At 39.4% G+C, this 22,467-nt stretch overlaps 1 protein-coding gene across 1 annotated transcript; it reads right to left on the bottom strand.

The window, feature by feature from the left end:
• Positions 1–62: 62 nt before the first annotated feature.
• On the bottom strand, positions 63–21,621 carry SGCB (sarcoglycan beta). Its single transcript, XM_068542989.1, has 6 exons — positions 21,510–21,621; positions 14,504–14,713; positions 7,910–8,095; positions 7,061–7,252; positions 6,596–6,727; positions 63–3,269 (listed from the first exon to the last, which is right to left on the bottom strand). The coding sequence occupies exons 1-6, from the start codon at positions 21,579–21,581 to the stop codon at positions 3,066–3,068; spliced, it is 996 nt and encodes a 331-aa protein (XP_068399090.1). The 5' UTR covers positions 21,582–21,621; the 3' UTR covers positions 63–3,065.
• Between the last annotated feature and the right edge of the window lie 846 nt (positions 21,622–22,467).

Below are 22,467 nucleotides of genomic sequence, written 5' to 3'. Positions count from 1 at the left end.
CACGTTTATATGAGTAAGTAGAAACCTGCTAATATTTTAACAATTAAAACATTAACAGCAAACAATTTTACAGAATCTTTATTGTAAACAGAGGTCATTAATAGTTATTACAAACTGAATCAACTGAAAGTCAAATTGGTAACTCGACACATTTATAGGTTTATTTTTGTATGGCATAACTTGTAATCTTTGCCCCTCTCAATGCTTTAAAAAAGATTACTAAAATTATCAGCATTTCAATGTTCTCTTTTTCTTTTTTGTCAAGTTTAGCACCGTAACATTCTCATGATCTTTAAAAAAACTCACTCAAAAACTAGGTAGAACTTCCACTTTTCATTCAAAACTATCACACACAATTTGTTTTTTCAATGCAAAAAGAATACAAATAAGTATATTTTAAAATATTACAGAGCACACATACAGTCCCTACTGTGTATAGTTTTGCATTCTTCCTACCTGCCCATTAGAGAGCCCCTAAAATACCTTGCTTTCATTTCATTTCTCCCCCATGTCATTATAATCCACCTCTAAAGGACTGTAGTTATTTAAACAAGCATGTGTCTGCCCCATCTCCTGGGATCCTGTCTTTGTCCTCTACCTCCCCCAAGTCTGTTGCTTGTCATATCAGCGCTTGATGGAGGGGAGGAATGACAGCAGAAGAGGCAAAATTAACAATTCAGTTTATAGAAAAATAGCATCTGATGGTGAGAATGAGTAGCTGAGGCTTTACTGTTATGCTAAACAGGTCACAGGTAAAATGGACAGTTTGTTCTTGTTCTGCTTCCCAGGGAATTTCCCAGGTCTACATTTCAATGAAAAAGCAAAAGTTACCTGTAAAGTGTCCTAAATTACTATACCTGTTACCTTAACAATCAGTTCTGTGAAAACATCAAAATATTCTCTCATGTCCAAAGCACTTAATGGAGATGTATCAAAAACAAGTATTTCTCAAAGAGAAGTAAAAATAGATTATTTCATGAATTACATTCAATAAATAATACTTTGTAACATAGTGTTCTGTGGTTTTTGTAAAAATACTTACCTAAACAAACTTTCAAAACAAATCTAAATAGAGCAGACAAGTAATGAATGTAAAATTTACAAATACACTGAGCATCTGAACGAATATTCCAATGGATTTTTTCTGAACATTATTCAGATATTAAATGATACTGAATATATTCATATGGGTTCTGAATATCACGACAACAAATAACACCCAGAGGTCATAAATTTCACTCTTTTTTTCTTCACTTAAAAAAAAAACTTCACTCAGTAGTAGGTAGTAAGTCAATCTCTACTTTAGTATACTTCAATGACTATTCATAATCTCTAAAGTATTTGGTTTTTCTATCAGAGAGAACTGTGAAAATATTGAATGCAAATTTTGTTTTTGTATTGATTTTCTTATCTGTATAGTTCAAACTGGCAAGGACAGAATATTTTACTTGAATGCAGAATGGGGCCTATGATTTATCTCTTCTGCCTATTTTACAGCAAACTACTTTGAGGTCTCTCTTCCTGATGTTATGTGTATCTTAATAATACCAGAGAGTTCCTTTCAAGTCAAATATAAAACACCTTAAAAATCAACTGGCTTGAGGGTTGTAATACATTATAACGGGTGGTGATGTTAGGAGCAGAGATCAATCTCATACTTACGTAAAAATTACTTATATTATTTCCTGCATTAGTACCCTTTAGTCCAGTGCTTCCTGACTTTTTACAAGGTATGGTACACATTAAAAAGGGTAATATTTGTCTGGCTTGCTGGGGTAAATCCACCAGCCATTCTGGGCCAGCAGGACTCATCTGGGGCATGGCCTCCCCATTTCCCACTGTGCTGCCCCGAGGGCTGAGGGCATACATATCTTGGCAACCCTTTTACCCATTCAGGTACCCCAGTTGGGAAACGGGGGCAACCCACAACTAGGCCAATTTGATCTCTCTATAGTATATTTTGGAATTGGCTTAAGAAAATTTAAAATCTGACAGTGATTGGTCAGTTTTTTGACTGAGATTGATTTATTTTCTTTTAATTAGAGTAAGCATACCTGTTTTGTTTGATTCTTATCTGCCTAGGTAAGTCCGGATTAGTCCTTGTTCATCTTTGCAGAGTTTTAAATAATTAAAACTCCAGCGCAGATAGTGAAAAGAATGCGGTATTTAGAAACAGGTCCATCTAGGTTTGAATCACACCCGAATTCCAATCCCAACTCTGCTATTTCCTCTGTAACATTAGGCAAGTTTCTTAACTTCTCTGAACCTCAGTTTCCTAATGGGTAAACTGGGATAACAACACCTGCTTATAGAGTTGTGGTGAGAATCAGAGACATTCCATGTGCAATGCCTAGGACAATGCCTAGCACTGTAAGGTGCTCAATACATGACAGCTATCATCATTTAACAGTTAAAGCTGAGATGGTGCTTTAACTTCTACCACATTGCGAGCACAATACTTACCAATATTTAATGAGTATACATTCTATTAGAGTATTTTCTTCCTAGTGCAAAACTAAGGAACCATAGTTTCTTACTAACTCCCATATGTGAAGTTCTTTAATGACCTCACTTGCATGTGAGAATATGGCTGAAAGTCAATGCACTAAAAATCTGTCTTTCCTCTTAGAAGCCAAAAGACAGAGCATGTAACATTTACTGATGGTGTACCTTTAAACATCTTAAGTGGGTCTATCCCCATTAGTTACCAAAAGCTTACTTATAGTGAGTCTGAACAGTTGCTTCAGCCCTTTAGCCTTTAGACAAGGAACAGTGGCATTTTAAAAACACTTCTTTAAAGATTAATATTGATTGTAATCACTTCTCTTAATTGTTTTAGAGAACTGTAAATTGCAGATCAGTGCAACTTAATGAAATGTATTAGAATTTAGGGTCTCTGAGACTATTTTAAACATGGAGACTATATAATAGATACAGTAGTGCTCTGCAGATAAAATAATTACGAGTTATCACAAACTCTGTAAAAACATGATTTGCATGCCTACTCTGAAAAAAAAAAAAAGTCAAGTCACGATATGAACCTACTGACGCCCTCTCGGGTTCTTCTAATGAGTGTCTCCACAGGGGTTGTCTGAGGTCTGGCAGCCCATGTTCTGGCCCGTCACTTGTACTTTGAAGAGGGTTCCGTCAGCGCACATACAGAGCTTGTAGCGTACCCAGTCACCGCCCCCAAACTGGTCTCCGCTGGAGGAACTAGGGAGGCGAGTTGTGCTGACCACCACAGTTCCATTCAGGATGATGCTGTTTTCCTATCAGGAGAAAACTCATATGGCTTGTTTGCATCCACAAGTAGGGGGAGAACAAAATTAATAAACAAAACTCACTGAAATCTTAGCAAGAATAGAGGGCAGCAAGAAAAAGTCATGACCCAAACAACAACAACAGAAAACCAAAACCAATCAAAATTCACCTAGTGACCTCTTAGTAATTGTTCACAATTTATATCAGTACACTTGTTAACACAATTTATTTCTTAATTAGTTAAAAATTATATCAAAATTCCTAAGTGCACAATAAGACTAATACTGATAAGGTCTCAGATCATTTTCATTTATTACTTCCTAAGAGAGTTTTAACCAAGCTACTGATTGATAAATTTCTGACGATAAGAAGAAAAAGACTGTTTTTCTCCTAGAGGAAAGTAATTTTAATTTCCAATGTTTTTTTGTAACACCATAAATGAAGTGAATTCAAACCATACAATTTTGAAGCCCAGGCACTCAAAGAAAACCGCCTGGAGGTTCTCTTCTTCCAGCCCACTATCCCAGGAACATTCTAGTATTGCAGACCCTCTCTTTTTCGGAACTCCTAACCCTCTCTCTCCCTTCTTCCCTTTTCTTCTTTTCATTCATTCAACAAATAATTATTAAAGGTCTCCTATGTGTCAGATACTATTCTAGGTGCTGGGGATGCAGCAGTCAACAGACAGGCAAATTCCAAGTCCCCATTTACTGGGGAAGGGCAGACAACAAACACCTGAAGAGGTAAAACAAACAGGACATCATCTGAGAAAAGCAAGTCAGGATAAGTAGAGAGAGAGTGACCAGAGGATGGTCAGGGAAGACCTCTCTGATAAGGTCACAGTCTGATGGAAACTGGATGACATGAGGGAGTAGGGCATGTGGGTAACTGGGCAGAGGAAAGCACATACGCAAAGGCCCCAAGGTGAGGACGTGCCTTGTGTTCTAGGAACAGAGAGGAGGCCAGAGTGGTTGAAGGACAGAGAGAGGGAGTCGACTGGTAGGTAGGAGATGAGTCAAAGAAATAACTAGGGGCCAGACACATAAGGCCAGGGAATGGACTTTGGATTTGATTCTGAATCAGATGGGAAGCCATTTGGAAGGTTCTGAATAGAGAAGTGACGATCTTTTAAAAAGGATCGCTCTGGCTGCTGTACAGAGAACTGAATACAGGGGTGAAAGACGAAGCAGGGAGACCACTTAGGAGGCTATCCTAGCAGTGCAGGCAGGAAACGATGCTGGTTTACACCATGGTGGTGGTGGTGAGAATCAGCCAGACTCTGTACATCTTCTGAAGGTAGAGCCCAAAGGCTTTGCTGATGAACTAATGGGTACCATTTAACAAGATGGGAACACTGAAAGAAATCCATGTTTGGGGAAGGAAGGAGGATATGAAGACTTTAGACTTCTTGAGTTTGAGATGCCTATTAGATATTGAAGTGGAGAGGTAAGAAGGCAGCTGGATATGTGAATCTTAGTTCAGAGGAGAAAGAAGGAGTTCCAAGTTGAGAGCCATCAGCTTATAGAGGGTATTTAAAGCAACGAAAGTTGATTATGAAGTAATGGAAATGGCTAATTGACTATGTAGTGATAGTATATGGAATTTTCAAATTTTGTTCCAACGCTGCCATCTTGTGGTTATGTAATTTTACTTTCTTTAAATTGCTAAAGTATTTTTTTTTTTAATTGAAGTATAGTTAATTTACAATACTGTGTTAGTTTCAGGTGTACATCAAGGTGATTCAGTCATATATATATTTTTTCAGGTTATTTTCCATTATAGGTTATTAAATTCTTGTGACTTATCTGTTTTATATATAGTAGTTTGTATCTGTTAATCCCATTCTCCTAATTTATCCCTCCCTGCCTTCCTTTCCCCTTTGGTAACCATAAATTTGTTTTTAATGTCTGTTTCTATTTTGTATATAGATTCATTTGTACTGTTTCTTAGAGTCCACATGTAAGTGATATAATATTTGTCTTAGCAGTTTTTTTAAAAAAGCAGTTTGATTGATAAAATTCTTTCTAATGACTAGCCATACACTTAAAAACTAACCTCTGATATTAACTGAATTATAAAGCTAATTATCTTTTCAATACTGGCTTATTTTTTTTAACTGTGGAGAAACTGATATGTGTGTATATGTATTTCAAAGTATGTCATATTAACAACAGGTAGAATTTTCAGGTAGAAAAAAATAAAAGATTTAGGTGACTTGCTAATGGCTATAAACAAATCAATCCCATCTCTTGCTGCTTTTGAGTTTCTGATGCAGAGAACAACAGCCCCACTGTGACCATTCTTCAACACTATTATTCTCTCAGAGGAATGGCTTCTTTCTACAATGTATGTAAACAATACTCAGCATTACTATTGAGTTTCTGGCAAGAATCACGTTTTATGTTCATATTTATTATTTAGAGATTGGAACATATTCTTCATGGGGAAAAGATATTTATGAAATTGAAAGAACTTAATTTTTTAAAGTTTTTTCCTTCAAGAACTATGATTAAATTTTTTAAAAGGAAAGAACTATTTTATAAGTCCTTAGGTTTAACTTTTGTCATTTAATGCTTAGTAAAACAAATTTAATTAGCTTTAATTAGGTAGCATAGAGCAGGTGCCCAAAGACATTTTGAATAAATATACTTTGACCAGAATTGTGAGCAGGTAAAATGTTGTCGAACTTATCGCTCCCTTATATGAAAAATGTTACTTATTAAAGTTCAGATATAATCTGTGAGGCACAAAGAAAATTTTACTTTTCAACAGGTATAATAAAGGCAAAATCTTTTTCCTTTACAATTAATAATAGATGTATAAATAAAAATACATTTAATATATTTGCTAATTGATTTTCACATCACTAGACACAAAACCCATGAAGAGATGTGAAAAATCTTTAACTGAAAAAAACCCTGTCAACTTCAGGGCGTGCACACTGAGAATTCTCTTTTGGAAGCTTTTTGCTTGCTTGTTTGTTTGCCTTTTAAAATAACACAGGCATCATTATGCAAAAAAAATAAAATTTAGAAAATAACAGGCAAGCAGAAATAAAAGGAAAATCATCTGTTACCCTGCTACCCATAACTAACCATTGTTGACATTTTGGCATACCCTTCTAGGTTGCTATAAACATACACATAATCTGAAAAAGAAAAATGAGATATTTCACAGATGGTTTTATAACTTTCTTTCACTTCATAATCCATTTTGAACATCTTTCCATGTCCAAAAAATACAACTACATTATCATTTTTCATAACCATTTTTCCACATAAGGACTTATGTACCCAAGAATCTAATAATTCTCTTAAAATCAAAAAATACTCACAGCCTTTAACTCCATATTACCACCCATGTGAAATTCAATGGTTTTGCCCATAATGAATACTCCTTCATTTCCACGCACAATAGCACGTCCATCAACTTTTATATTTAAATCACTAGTAGCATTGCTGGTAATCTGAAGATTAAAAAAAAAAGTAGTGATGAAGAGTTTCTACATTAAAGTGAGGATTATTATTACAGATAGAGGAGGAGGCGTTTCAATGACAACATATGAAAGGCAAGTGTTTTAATTCACATTTTACACATGTAGAGATAAAGAGAGATGATTTGATAACGGTCACATAAACTAGTTGATGACAAATCTAGAACTAATCCTTTCCGCTGCTCTGGAGTCACTTCTTTCATAGCATTTTATTAGTAAAGCTGCCCCTGCCCCCCCACCTCACACACTTTGTAACTTTAGATAGTAATTCTCTTCCATTAATAAAGCAAGGAAAATAAATCATACCCTTTCAGTAGATGCTTTTTGAACATTCAAACTTTTCACTCCACTTGGCAAACGAAACTCATGAGTTTCATAGTCTGTGCTGAATAAGATATTTTGAGTCCTTGGGTCGAAAAACTGCACACCAATGTCACTTATAATAGAAGTTTTGTTCTTTTCTACACTGAGCTTTGTTGTCCCTTGCTGAAAAACAATCTTCAGAAAAACACTTTATCATGAATATGTTTTCGAACAAGACTGCATCCAAAATTCATCAAGAACATTATAAGAAAATTCTACAATAGCAGGCTTAACTCCTAATAATTTTAACTGCCTCTCTCTGACTCCTTCCACCCGCTTGGGAGAAGAGTCCTTTAAAACGAGGCCTTAACATGCTTATTTGCTGTAATGCTTGGCAGACACAGATGGTCGCAGAGCACAGGGGCCCAGAGCTACGATGGGCAGGGGCAGTAAGGATGCCTCCTTGAGGTTCTGGTCAGTTGAAAACCTACATTATAGTAGCCACTTGACAGGGGCTGCCACTGACTAGACTGGCATATTCTCTTCCAGACTCCCAGAGAGTAGAGGGTATTCTAACCTGGGAAGGTGCTTTTTTAAATGGTTTCCTCATATGGAGGAGAAAAGCGTAAACTACATATTCTTACAGTAATTATATCTATCCCAGAAAATGCTACCATGGGACAAAATCTAGAATATTAAGAAAGTATCTAACATTAATAGATGAGAAGACCAACAATATTATTAAATATATTATGAATTTTCTCTAAAGGAAAGTATCCATTTCCAGTAATCAACTCTAGGTTTTTACGAAGAATTTTTCTCTAATGTTCCTCAATTAATGTGGTTACTTACAGGCTGGTTGTTGCCAGTGATGACTAAATTTTCATTTCGCCTTCCTCCTACTGTGCTCTTATAAAGAGGATGTATAACTCCCATGTCAGATACTTGTTTAAATCGAAGCAGACCACTTTCATGAAACTCCATGCTGTCACAGCCATTTGGTCCAATGCGAATCACAGCCCAGATAACAAGCGTTACCTAAAAAAGAAATCAAGCCCACTGTTAATAGGTAGCATACATTTAACATAATCAGTAAACAAATAAGAAAGATAGTTGCCAAAGGATTAAACTTCTTAAAGTGTTTCATCAATGAGATGAACACATCAATTGGGTTTCCACTTACAAACAAAACCAATTTTATTTTTATCAAGGTATTACATACCAATAACTAAAAGTCAAAAAGTGCTAAAGGTTCTGTAATAAAAAAAAAAAAGAGCAGTTTATTTCTTCTACCTCCCCTACACCTCGTCCAGGAACAACCACTTTTCAACAATCTTAGCTATTTCGTCTAGAATTTATCTCCATATTTCTAAATATAAGTATATGTTATTTCTTCACTGATCAATTTTAGGTTGTATCTATCAATTTTCTATTTTAGCAGATGAGAATTTTAGCTCATTTATATTTCTTCTCCTCCAACTCCAATCTCAAGTTTTGGTTAAATCCATGTTCAGTATTTTCAGTATTACAACAATATAAATATTGTTCACTGCTAAGCCAAATACTGTACTATGATGGCAGTTCCCTTCTTGTACTTTGTGTCTTTCAGAGTTTAATATTTGTCCTTCTTTCATTTGCTTAGTTTCTTTGAAAATCAGACTAAGTTTTTCCAAACTCTCCAACATTTCCATAAAATGTCTCTTAATAAAATGTTCTAAAAGTCCAAACCTCCCAGAAAATGTATTTAGTTATATTTTCCTCTCCCAAGAAATCTTTCTGGAATGAATCCTCATCTTCTTGCTCCAGTCTGAGCTCCTGCCCTCTGGGTCTGTCGTATGGTTGTAATCATGAGCTTTCCCTTCACTTTCATGCTGGAACTTCCTTTCGTCTTTCTCCCATGCAGGGTACCCAGTTTCCGGTATCCTTGTCTTCAACATTCTTGGTTTTGTACCTTCTTTTGGTAGAGCACATTGTCCCGTGGCTTCCTTAGAAAGAATGTACGTGAAGTAAATATTTTTTGAGAGTGTGCGTGGCTAAAACAATGTCTCTATAATTCCTCACATTTGACTGATAGTTTAGCTTGGTATGCATTTCTAGATTTGAAATTATTTTCTCTCTGAATTTTGAAGGTCCTTGCTTTCTTGCCTTCTAGTTTCCAGCACTGCTTTTGACAGGTCCGATGCCACTCTGATTTTGTGTTCTTTATACAAAACCTGTTTTTTTAATTCTCTGGAAGGTTTTAGAATCATCTCTTTATCCCTGGTCTTCTTAAATTTCACAGTAATAGCCTTGGTGTGAGTCTTTTTTTAATGCACATGCTGGATCCAGAATGGTAGTTTTCAACCTGTCCTAGGAATCTTTCTTGATTTATTTATTTGATAACTTTCTTCCCATTGTGTTTTTTCTTCTCTCTTTCTAAAACTCTTATTAACAGAATGTTCCTGGATTGATTCTTTAATTTAGTTGAACTTTGTGGAAGATTTTCTTTTATCTTCCAATGTCTGTCTATCTATCTATCTATATCTATCCATCCATCCATCCATGTATGTGTATTTCTATGAGTTCTTCCATATTCTTTAACTGCTTCTGTTTAATGGCACGGTATCCTTGTTTAATGGATGCAATATCCTCTGACTTCTCTGAAGCTACTGATTGTGTGTTTTAATTTTTTTAAGTTTCCTGTCATTTGTTGCCGTCTCTCCACTTCCCTGAATTCCCACTTTCCCCATGGTTTGGGTGCTTTTGGTCTCAATCATTTCTCAATTCTGGGAGCTTTCCATAAAAATCTACTGACCCCTGGTGGCTCTGTGTTCATAGTTAACAGAGCGGTTATAAAAAGCTCAGGGAAAGTTCTCTGGGTGGGGTGGCACTTGTGACTGACAGGCTTCACAGTAGGGAGATTAGGTGGCTTTTTCACAGGGACCTGCCAAGTGTATCTTCAGGTCTTTTCTCTATGTTCTTCAGTTTCTCCAGAGCAGGCTATTTTATCTCTTGCTGGGGGATGTAAGCCTGGTACAGGGAGCTGGAGGTGGAGGATGAGGATAAGGGAGCCTCAGTGCTCAGGATACAGGCTTTCCTGCCTTCAGTGTGGAAACCAATCCCTACTCTCCTCTTGGCAATATCCTCAGGCAGAAAGAATCCCCTCTGGTTCAGTGTGGGGTTAGGAGGGCTGGCTGCCTAACTGCTGCCTGGAATGAGAGGGAGGCTGGGGATTGCATGCCTCCTTCCATGGACTTTTCAAACAAGCTCTCTGTTTTCAGTTCCCCCTTCACTTCTGCTTTTCAAGGCACTTGTATTTCCAGTTCCTGAGGCTTTTCAGGATTCTGCAAGACACTTCCACCAATGTCCCCTGCAACCCTCTCCCCCAACATGCAGTTTCTCTTCTCTGGTAAGTTATTTGCCACTCCTCCTCCTTTCTGTCTTCATATATTACGGTTCAGGATTTCGGCTGCCTCCCACTTTCTTCCAAGATATTTCTGGTTCTTGACATTGTCACCTTAGGATGAGCTTTTAAAGCAGAAGGGGATGAAAATGTCCTTTTTTTTTTTTTTTTGCCATCTTAACCATAACTTTCCAAAAAAATAAATTTCTAAAATAAAATACATTCAGAACATGTGCTCCTAGTAAAGCTATTTACAGTATAAGCTCTTTTTGATTTAAGTGAAGAATTAGACACAAATGTTTTGGATGTACATAAAATACAATGGACTGGTTTGAGAGTATTAGAAGTAAAAAAATACAGTAGTAAGTGAAATTACGTTAGAACTGCTGCATCCATGTTCATGATTGGTCTCAGGGATACCAATAATCACTCTCTGAAAATATCTATCCACACACATGCCAGAGAGGTTCAAATTTAACCCTCAGGTAGTTACAACCTTGGATTAAAAGTCTTCTTCTTTAAGACAGCAAATATCTTTGGAAAAGGCAACACACCAGTTCCTCACACCTTAGTGTAAACCAGTCTACCTCAGATCCTTTCATTCTTTTATAACAGAGATTTAGGACTACAAACTATAACCCTTTACTGCCATCCAAGGTTTACAATTTTAAAATCTAGCTGAGGTGGCAAGAGCAAATTTTGGAAAAGTTGAATGAAAACAGGAAGGAGTATATTTTTAGGAGAGATGAAGGCAGTAAAATCATCTTGGCAAAGGTCTCTTCTATTGAGTTGACTCTAACCTTTTAAAAGTTAAGTCTTTTATTTTTTAAAATTAATTAATTAATTATTTTTGGTTGCATTGGGTCTTTGTTGCTGGCAAGCGGGGGCTACTCTTCGTTGTGGTGCGCGGGTTTCTCATTGCGGTGGCTTCTCTTGTTGTGGAGCACGGGCTCTAGAGCACAGGCTCAGTAGTTGTGGCGCATGGGCTTAGTTGCTCTGCGGCATGTGGCATCTTCCCAGACCAGGGCTCGAACCCGTGTCCCCTGCGTTGGGGGAAGCCCTAAAAGTTAAGTCTTTTAAAGGAAAGAGTCTATGAACATTTTTTTCTAAATAAAATTAGTGCATGGCAATATTAACATACTAGGTTTTCATATAGAAAATATTCATTAAAATTCAATAAGAGATAAAACATATACAGGCATACTTCAGAGAAATTGTGGGTTTGGTTCCAGATAACAGCAATAAAGCGAATGTTGCAATAAAGCAAGTCCACACAAACTTTTTTGGTTTCCAAGTGCATATAAAACTTATGGCTACACTATACTGTAGTCTATTACGTGTGCAACAGGATTATGTCTAAAAAAACTATGTATAGGGAATTCCCTGGCAGTCCAGTGGTTAGGACTCGGCGCTCTCACTGCCGGGGTCCCGGGGTTCGATCCCTGGTTCGGGAACTAAGGTCCTGTATAAGCCACGCGATGCGGCTGAAAAAAACCAAAAAACCAAAACCCAAAAAAACCAATGTGCATACCTTAATTAGAAAATACTTTTTTGCTAAAAAAATGCTAACCATCACCTGAGCGTTTAGCAAGTTGTAATCTCTTTGCTGGTGAAGGGTCTTCCCTTGACGCTGACGGCTGCTGACTAACCAGGGTGGTGGTCACTGAAGGCTGGGGTGGCTGGGGCCATCCTGCCACTGCTTTATTTAATTTCTTTCTTTTTGTTGCGGGTATCTCACAGGTATGTCTATTCGTGCTCGAGGACAGCGGCACTGCTACAAGTGTGCATGATGTCCCACATTCCCACAATACGGCCAGACCGACGTCCCATCCAAGTAAAGCTGGTTAATGATGACCACGAGCAGGCGTAGGACTGGAAGCTTTCAAGGCTTTACTTCTTTTATCAGCACTCCTGATTTTATAAACGATGAAGCCCGTCAACCCCACTCCGACCCAAATCTCCTGGTAAACTTAGGTACAGCAGGGCTTCACAGAGATGCAAACATTCTTAAGGCTTGGAAGCAGCTCAGGCAGCCCCTGCCACTGCCTTATCAACTAAGTTTATGGAATATTCTAAATCCTTTATTGTCATTTCAATAATCTTCACAGCATCTCCACCAGGAGTAGATTCCATCTCAAGAAAACACTTTCTTTGCTCATCCATAAGAAGCAACTCCTTATCCTTTGAAGTTTTATCATGAGATGGTAGCAATTCAGTCACATCTTCAGGCTCCACTTCTAATTCTAATTATCTTGCTATTTCTATCACATCTGCAGTTACTTGCTCCACTGAAGGCTTAAACCCCTCAAAGTCATCCATAGGGCTGGAATCAACTTCTTCCAAACTCCTGTTAACTTTGATATTTTGACCTCTTCTCATGAATTGCTAATGTTCTTAATGGCATCTAGAATGATGAATCCTTTCCAGAGGCTTTTCAACTTACTTCACCTAGATCCATCAGAGGAATCATTATCTATGGCAGCTATAGCCTTAAAAAATGTATTTCTTAAATAATAAGACCTGAAAGTCAAAATTATTGCTTGATCTGTGGGCTGCAGAATGGATGTTGTGTTAGCAAGCATGAAAACAACACTAATTTCATTGTACATCTCCATCAGAGCTCTTGGGTGGCCAATGCATTGTCCATGAGGTGTAACATTTTGAGAGAAATCTTTTTTTCTGAGCAGTAGATCTTAACAGTGGGCTTAAAATATTCAGTAAACTATGTTGTAAACAGGTGTGCAGTTATCCAGATTTTGTTGTTCCGTTTATAGAGCCCAGGCAGAAGTAGATTTAGCATAATTCTTAAGGGCCCTAGGATTTTCCAAATGGCAAATGAGCACTGGATTCAACTTAAAGTCACTGCCTGCCTTAGCCCCTAACGGAGAGTCACCCTGTCCTTTGAAGCTTTGAAGCCAGGCACCGACTTCTCGTCTCTAGCTATGAAAGTCCAAGATGGCATCTTCTTCTAATAGAAGGCTCTTTTGTTTGCATGGAAAATTTGTTGTTTAGTGTAGCCACCTTCATTACTTATCTTAGCAAGATCTTCTGGATAAGTTGCTTCAGCTTCTACATCAGCACTTGCTGCTTCGCCTTGTACTTTTATGTTATGGAGACGGCTTCTTTCTTTAAACCTCATGAACCAACCTCTGTTAGCTTCGAACTTCTTCTGCAGTTTCCTCACCTCTCTCGGCCTTCAGAGAATTAAAGAGAGTTAGGGCCTTGCTCTGGATTTGTCTTTGACTTGAGGGAATATTGTCATTGTTTTGATCTTCTACCCAGACCAGTAAACCTTTCTCCATATCAGCAATAAGACTGTTTTGCTTTCTTATCATTCACATGTTCCCTAGAGTAGGACTTCTAATTTCCTTCAAGAACCTTTCCTTCGCATTCACAACTTGGCTAAGTATTTGGCGTAAGAGGCCTAGCTTTCAGCTGATCTCAGCTTTTCACGTGCCTTCCTCACTAAGCTTCATCATTTCTAACTTTTGATTTAAAGCGAGGGACACCTGCAACTCCTCCTTTCACTTGAACACTTAGAGGCCATTGTAGGGTTATCTCAGGGAATAGGGAGGTCCGAGAAGAGGGAGAGAAACGGGGAACGGCCAGTGAATGGAGCAGTCAGAACGTACACAACATTTATCAATTAAATTCACCATCTTACATGGATGTGGTTAGTGGCAACCCCCAAAAATTACAATAGTAACATTAAAGATCACTGATCACAGCTCACCATAACAAATATACTAATATTGAAAAAGCTTGAAATATTGTGAGAATTACCAAACTGTGACATGGAGACTGAAGTGAGCAAATGCGGTTGGGAAAATGGCACCGACAGATGTGCTTGATGCAGGGTTGCCACAAACCTTCAATTTGTAAAAAACGCAGTATCTGCAAAGTGCAATAAAGCTAAGGGCAATAAAACAAGGTATGCCTGTACAGAAAAGCAGAAAGAGGGTCCTGAAAGAAATGATAGGAAGAGAGTCCACGATTTGACTAAAAAACAGAAGAAAAATTCCCCATGGTAATTAAGAAAAGAATATTCTGTACTAAATACTCACAATTAAATTGATGACAGCCAGAATAAACAGGAGGATAATCACACAGATGGCTAAGCTGCCCTTTCTCCCTCTCAGCCCCGTTTTATGCAGGCGATCTTCATCAATTGGAATATACCCGGCTTTAAAGTTACTGTTGTGCTCTTTATTGATGTTCCTTCTTTCAACGGCCTTCTCACGCATGGACTTCTTTACAGGACCATTGGAACTTGGCTAAAAATGAAATACAACACAATGGAGCAGCTATACCCTCTCTTTTTGATGCATTTATTTGTTAGGTGCAAATGCATAACTAAAGAAAGCTGAATTGGTTAGTGATATATTTTCCACCAATAAACCTCAAGTCATGTTGAGTTGCAGGCTCCAAGTAAGGACATGACTGTGCTGAGAAGGGTCAGAGAGAAGAACCTTCAGTGTGACCATCTGATAACATATTTCCACTGTCTGCTTTGAATAGTCCTACCGTCAGTAAACCGAACAGCTAGCTCATTTGGCGGAAGAGTTAACATACACATTCTACAGTGGGTAATCTTCTTTTAATGAATGATTTATAAAGATTTGTTTAATTGTATATAGTTTTTCATTTATATGAAAATAATTTGGAAAGGCTAATACACTTTATTTATCACTCCAATTGGCTAAAGTTAACATTATCCTAGACTAGCAGTTTTCAAAATACGGGCTGGGAAGCCCTGGAGGGGTCCCCTGAACTCTTTCAAGTGTCTGGAGGGTGCAAATTATTTTCAAAATAACACTAAGATGTTATTTTCTTTTTTTACTCTTCTTCTCGCATGAATATGCAGATGACACTTGAACAACATGGATTTGAACTGCATGGGTCCACCTATACGTGCATTTTTTTCAGTAAATATACTGGAAAAAAATTTGGAGATTTGTAACAATTTGAAAAAACTTGCAGATAAACTGTGTAGCCTAGAAATATCAAAAAAATTAAGAAAAAGGTGCGTCATGAATGCATAAAATATATGTAGATACATAAGTTTAGTGATATTTAATATAAAATTAATAATGCTAGTTTTCTTACTGTTTTATAACTCTGTTTTCAAAGAATTACATTACTGTACAGTCTCTCTCTCTAACTGGAGAAACTGTGTATCAGCCTATCATCCCATGTAACTGGTTTTTTAAAAAAGATATTATGAATATGACTGTGACACTCTATGCCATAAAAAATTTTATTACGATCCTTTCATTAGTGTATAGGTTAGGCTACTATGAAGGAACTGTACTGATTACACGAGGCTACTGTAAAGCAACCATACTGCTGCTTGTTTGTTATCAATGCATGAATCGTTATGCACGTAAATAAATATGAATTTATTTTCCACATTATCTTTTCATTTTTGATGTCCAGTGTTAGTAATATGTATAACATCTACAGTGTTTTGTACCATATAAGACAATATTGATGTAGGTGCTGACAGATGATTCATCTTGTAAACAGACGACATAAATTTATGGTATCGATAAAGACAGTACAGTACTGTAAATGTATTTTCTCCTTCCTTATGATTTTCTTAATAACATTTTCTTTCCTCTAGCTTACTTTATTAGTAAGCTTACTTTATTACTGTTAGTAAGCTTACTTTATTACTGTTAGTAAGCTTACTTTATTACTGTAAGAATACAGTATACAACAAATATAACATACAAAATACATGTTAATTGACTGTTTATGTAACCAGTAAGGCTTCTGGTCAACAGCATTCTATTAGTTTAGGTTTTGGGGGAGTCAAAAGTTATACGTGAACTTTTGACTGTGTGGGGATCAGCGCCTCTAACCCCTGCGTCATTCCAGGGTCAACTGTACAGTGAAGCTTCCAGAGGCTACATGACCATATGTGATGACATCATTGCTCTAACAGCTAATGGAATGTGTGTTTGTATATTCCTGTGTTTACAAAATTTCTCAGTTTTAATTTCTAATATGGTAAGTATCAACAGATACAACCCACATAAACAAAAGCTCTTTGGGATTCTCAGTCATTTTTAAGAGTATCAAGAGGGGTACTTCCCTGACGGTCCAGTGGTCAGGACTTTGCCTTACAATGCAAGGGGTGCGGATTTGATCCCTGGTCGGGAAGCTAAGATCCCACATGCCTCACGCCAAAAAACCAAAATATAAAACAGAAGCAATATTGTAACAAATTCAATAAAGACTTTAAAAATGGTCCACATCTAAAAAAAAAAAAAAATCTTAAATTAAAAGAGTATAGGGCTTCCCTGGTGGCGCAGTGGTTGAGAATCTGCCTGCTAATGCAGGGTACACGGGTTCGAGCCCTGGTCTGGGAAGATCCCACATGCTGCGGAGCAACTAGGCCCGTGAGCCACAACTACTGAGCCTGCGCGTCTGGAGCCTGTGCTCCGCAACAAAAGATGCTGCGATAGTGAAGAGGCCCACGCACCGCGATGACGAGTGGCCCCTGCTTGCCACAACTAGAGAAAGCCCTCGCACAGAAACGAAGACCCAACGCAGCCAAAAATAAATATAAAAATAAATAAATAAAGAAAGAAAAGATTAAAAAAAAAAAAAAAGAGTATAAAGAGAACCTGAGACCAAAGAGTTTGAGAACCTCTGACTTTCGACTACGGTTGAAAGACATTTTAGGTAATAATCTGGTATATCATGAACACAAAAGGAAGGAGTAGAATGGAATACTGCCCAATTTTCATATTTTTCAGAGCTCTGAGAAAATTAATTTATTGAATAGGCATTTATTAAGCACTTTATGCTTAAACACTAATACTATAAATAGGAATACAAAAGAAATATAGGACAAGATCCTTATCCTCCAGATATTACAAATGTGATTTGGGTACACAAAACAGTTAGCAATGCAATAAAATGCTCTGTATGTTCAGATGCCAAAATCAATAGTTTAGACAATACATGCTGTGGAGTTCATGGGAGAAGAGACAGGAGGACTTGGAGTTGTCAGGGAAACCAGAAGGAGTAGGTGAGTCAAATCTGGCAATGAAGGCAGAATCAAGTTGGAAATGGAGGATAGGTTGTGAAACTTTTTGGACATCTGGGTACAAACTCTAGTCTTTATGTCTGCTTATTTGGGAGTCACTGGAAGTCTCTGAAGATGAATGACATACGTTTCAGGATGCTAAATGTGTGGGCATTTGTAGGAGACACAGGAAAGAGGAAAACCAACAAGTAGGCTGTTGGGATGTTGTAGTAATGGAGGCCTGAAGTATTGAGGGCCTAAACTAAGGTGGGATGAAAAAGGATAGATTTAAAATATACTTCAAGAGAAGAGTTAAGTGAATTTGTACCAGGTTAAAAAAAAAGCCCCTCATGTTTACTGAATGGTGACTACTTAAATATGGGGAAGGAAGCAGGGAGAAGATTTTACACATGTTGCATTTGAACTGATTGAGAAATAAGCACCTGCTTTAAAGGCAATGGGAAGGATGGGATGGGGAATTAGGTCGGCCAGGAGTAGAAATACAGATTTGAGAGTCTTCACCTTCAAGGTAAATTAAATCTATGAGACTACATCAGTTTGCTGTAAAAAACAGTATAGAGGAAGAGAATAAAGAGCCCAGGATGTACCCTTGGAAAACTTTAAATGTGCAGGAACAGTGGAAAATGAGAAATACAAGAAAACTACGGATGTGCAGTGTCACTGACTTTGTCAAGAAGTGCCTCTGTGACTTTCAAACACGAACTTTGAGTAGCAAATTGGTAAGTAGGAATAGTCCTGAAAGGATGCCAGCATGTATGCATTTATTTTTGAGTCCAGAAAGACAAAAGTGTTAAGACAGAACACTAACTATAGGATTATGTACTGTCGGAGGAAAATTGTGCTCGTTCTTGTTGTTCTTAGTATCTCTCCATCCTCTCCTCACAACAATTTGCAGGAAGACTTGTATGTTTGATGGCAGAGGGAAAGATGCCAAGAAGGGCAAAGGTCAAAGATCTCAGAGTAAGGCAGAATAATGAGGGAAATAAGATCTTTCAGGAGATAGGAAAGAAAAGTGATAGTACAGGAGAAAACAGTCTTAAAGGGTGGGTTCCCACCTCATTGAAATGGTTCACACCAAGAAGAGAAAAAAAAAAATTCTTCTTTTCCCTGGGGATGTAAAAGGCAAGGTCATCTGCCAAGAAAGAGTGGAGAGGGCAGCTGGAATCTTATCGTGGTGGCAGGGGTAGCAGGCTGGTTGAGCGCTTATGGAAAATGGAAAAAGACAGGAATAATCATTGTGAGTAATGTGGCAGACAAAAATTTTTTAATTCCACAAAGCGGTAAGAAAGCCTCTGTAGAAGATAATTCAATCTACTCAACAGATTTAACACAAAACAAGTTGCTGAATACAGTTGTGTAGGTTGTATATCTGCATGAGGTACAACAGCTATGAGGGTGCATTGACACTCAAACATTTTAGAGTTGAATATGCATTTTGACAGCTGAAAGCAGTAAAATACCTTAGGGGAAGTGTGCTTGCTTCTAATTTTCACAGACACAGTATGGGTTTATGACAGTGCTCACAGGTGGGCAATTTAAAAATCTTAGCCAGAGTTTGAATATAGGTCTACATAATAGAGAGACGGGGCAAAACTTACCCTCCTGAGATGCATTCTTTAATTTTCTCTGCCAATTCATGTACAGTATTATATTTCATTTGATGTACTTACCATTTATTGAGGAGTTACTATATGTCAGATGCTCCAGACTACCAAGATGAGCAAGGCAGAGCAGCTACCCTCAACAAACTTACTTATAGGCCAGCAGAGTAGATAGACAGGGTCACTAGCAATTGCAGTTCAACATGGCAAGTGCTGTCGTACAGCAATGCACACAATACTGAAAGAGCGCAGAAGAGGAATGCCACTCGACTTGGCGAGCAGGGGCATCAGTTGAAGGTTTTTAAGAAAAGTTGGGGCTTCAGTTGAATCTTGAAGGACAAACAGGAGTTAGCCAAGCAAAGTACAGAGAAAGGCATTCCAGGCAGAGGGAACAGCATGGGAACTCTGAGTATAAGTCATCTCTGCAAACTAATTTTGGTAGCTTTATGTGGATGGTGAAGAGGATGAGTATAGGAATGGGACAAAAATTGAGGTGAGATGTGGTTAGGGGCTAGAAAATGAGTGGACATAAGTATCACATCAAGAATGATGAAGTTTATCCTGAAGGCAATGGGGAACTACTGAAGATTTCAAATAGGTCAGTGATATAATCAGATCTGCATTATAGCAAAATCAAACCAAAAAGAGATGAACTGGAATAGAAGAGTTTAGAGATGGAGATTTCAACAGCAGGTTTCTCTAACAGTCCAAATGAAGGCTTGACTGAGCTTTGGCGCTGCAGATGAAGAGAAGATTGGGGAGAAGCCTTAAGAGGTAGAACCTAAAGGACCCGGTGATTGACTGGATGTGAGTGTGACTTAGAGGCATCTACGATGACTCCCAAGTAGGACCCGCTGCATAATTTGTGGGGTCCAGAGCAAAAAGAAAATGTGAGGTCCTTTGCTCAAATATCAAGCTTGGGACAGCAGAGCATTAAACCAAGTGCGGGTCCCTTCTGAGTTCCGTTGAACCCGCCCTGCTCCCAAATTTGTGGCGAGGTGAACCAAGTGAATGGATGGCTGTAACCCTTTTAATGGTGAATATGATCCAATCCAACATTTTTGAGCTTGGGGTGCCTGTGGAAAATTCAGTTAAGTTCAGGCTGGAGACATAAACTCCAAGCAGTAGAGAAGTAGAGATTGAGGAATGGATCAGATTGCCCAGTGCAGGTGTAAAGCAAGAACAGAAGTTCGGTGGAACTTCAAGAGCATCAACAGGTGATGCAGATGAAAAAAGAACCATCTAAAACGGGCCCTGATGGGAAATCAGGAAAGCCAAGGGACAATTTTAATCTCAGCAACTGCAAGAAGCTTTATCTCCTTTCAATTTCACTCATTCCTTTAGATTTTATTTTATTGTTAGGACCTGTAGCTTGCCTACCATCTTTAGCTGATTTTTCTGCATTTATCTGGCATTTTGACTTTAAGCTTTGAAGGCAGATGTCATGTCTTTTATTTTTTATGTCCCTCAGAATGACTGTTCCAGTGATATCTATCTACTATGTCTCTAAAAGCTGTTAATTGCCTGAGAAAATCTTTCCAGTTCTGGAAACAGAATGTTGGCTACTTGACTTGTGTATTTTTTCAGCAGTGTTGAAGAATGAGACTTTCCCAAAGAAACTATCATACCACAGTTTCTTTTTAAAAGGAAATAACAGTTAAGGGGGAAAAAGTGACTATCAAAATTATTTTTATTATTACAAATCACCCTAGTAACTACAGGTATGTATGTATGTGTGTGTGTATGTAACTGTGCATGTGTGCCTATGTATAGCTTGCTTTTTGTAAGAAAACAGCCTTTTAAACTATTATTCTAAGTTACCCGTTTACAATGCAGATCAGGAAATACTTGATAAAGCATTTTAAAAAATGATTTTAAACCAACTGGATAGGAGACAGTTTTATATTGGTGACTGTCTCCAAAAGCCAAAGCGGGAGGAGAAACGTGGATGTCAGCATATGGGGATGGCACACAAGAAGGGGCTGCAAGCTGACACCCAGGCAACAGCTGGGTGTTTCTTGGCTGGTGTCAGGGGAGGCTCTTGGATCGCTGGCTGGGGTTATTTTTGCCTGCATCTTCGCTGGCCACCGAACAGGGCATGTCCCCGGCACGTCCTGGCCCAGGCTCCCGGCTGCCACGGCCGCCTCCCGGGCCCTCAGGACAGCGACCCCTCCTCACCCCGCCGACGGACAGCCAGGCCAGGCCGAGGGCCGGGGCTGGCTCCCCCTTCTCCGCCCCGGGGCCCCTGCCTGGGGTCCCGCCCGGCCTTTGCCAGCATCGCGGACTGCGGACAGCTCCTCCCGCCCCGCCCCACCCCGCGGAGTCATGCCGGCCGGCCCTAGGCGGGCCCCGCCGACAGCGCCCCGGCCTCCTCTGTCCCTCCAGCGCCCGGCCGCGGCGGGGCTCACAGACCTGCTCGGCTGCCGCCACCGCCGAAGCAGCGGCCGCCGCCGCCGCCGCCGCCGCCGCCGCCGATGCCGCCATGTTCCAGCGCTGGCCGCCGCCGCCGCCACTGCCACCGTCCTCCCCGCCGCAGCCGCACCCCGCGCGCCTGCGCCTGCGCCCTGGAGGGGCGGGAGGGGGCCCAGCCCCTCACCGCCTCTCCCCTCCTCCAACCTCGCCCCGCCCCGGCAGGGAGGTTCCGAGCCCGAGGCTGCAGCGGGGGCCCGGCGCCCAGGCGGTGGCCTCCGGGCGCGACTTCCCACGCACCGGGATTCCATGCAACCTCGGGCTGCCTCTGGATTCCTCCAAAAGGGCGCCCTCAAAATACAGAAGACGCCTCTCCCTTTCCCCTCCATTCCCCATCACGAGGGGCTGGTGCCATCCCGAGTCCTCCTTGCTGCACGGGCCGGGATCTCCCTGGAGAGAGGAGAGTACGCGTGGACGAGGAAGGTGGTGATAATGGGGCCAAAGTTAACAAGTTCCCGATTAGGTAACGAAAATCTTGAAAACCGAGACCCCTTAAGAGGACATACAATCACTTCAGGGATGCTTCTTAGCTCTGGAGGGCCTGTGAAGTCTGATGCTTTTTTCTGTAGTATTGGAGGTGGGTTGGAGATAGTGTCGATATATCTCCTGGGGACCCGATTTAACAGATATTTGCTGCACACCAGGAAGCCACTCAGATACACAAGTAACTCGAGTACACATTCCTTGTTCCCAGTCGAGTCAATATAATCCAATAATTCTCTTACTTAAAAAAAAAAAAAAAAAAGAGCAGTGGCAATCAAGGTGCAAAAACCGTTCCAAGAACTGTTCCTCAGGTAGCCGAAACCAGTTCTCCTAAGCACCTTTGGGCCCTAGGCCTGCCTAACTCAGCAGGAAGCACCAAAGAGACCTACCTGCTGACCAAGTTTTCCTTTCTCTGGGA

The sequence above is a fragment of the Eschrichtius robustus genome, chromosome 4, assembly GCF_028021215.1.
Source record: "Eschrichtius robustus isolate mEscRob2 chromosome 4, mEscRob2.pri, whole genome shotgun sequence".
NCBI lineage: Eukaryota > Metazoa > Chordata > Mammalia > Artiodactyla > Eschrichtiidae > Eschrichtius > Eschrichtius robustus.
Note: the sequence above shows the minus strand (reverse complement) of the source record. Positions and strands in the feature narration are given on the sequence as shown.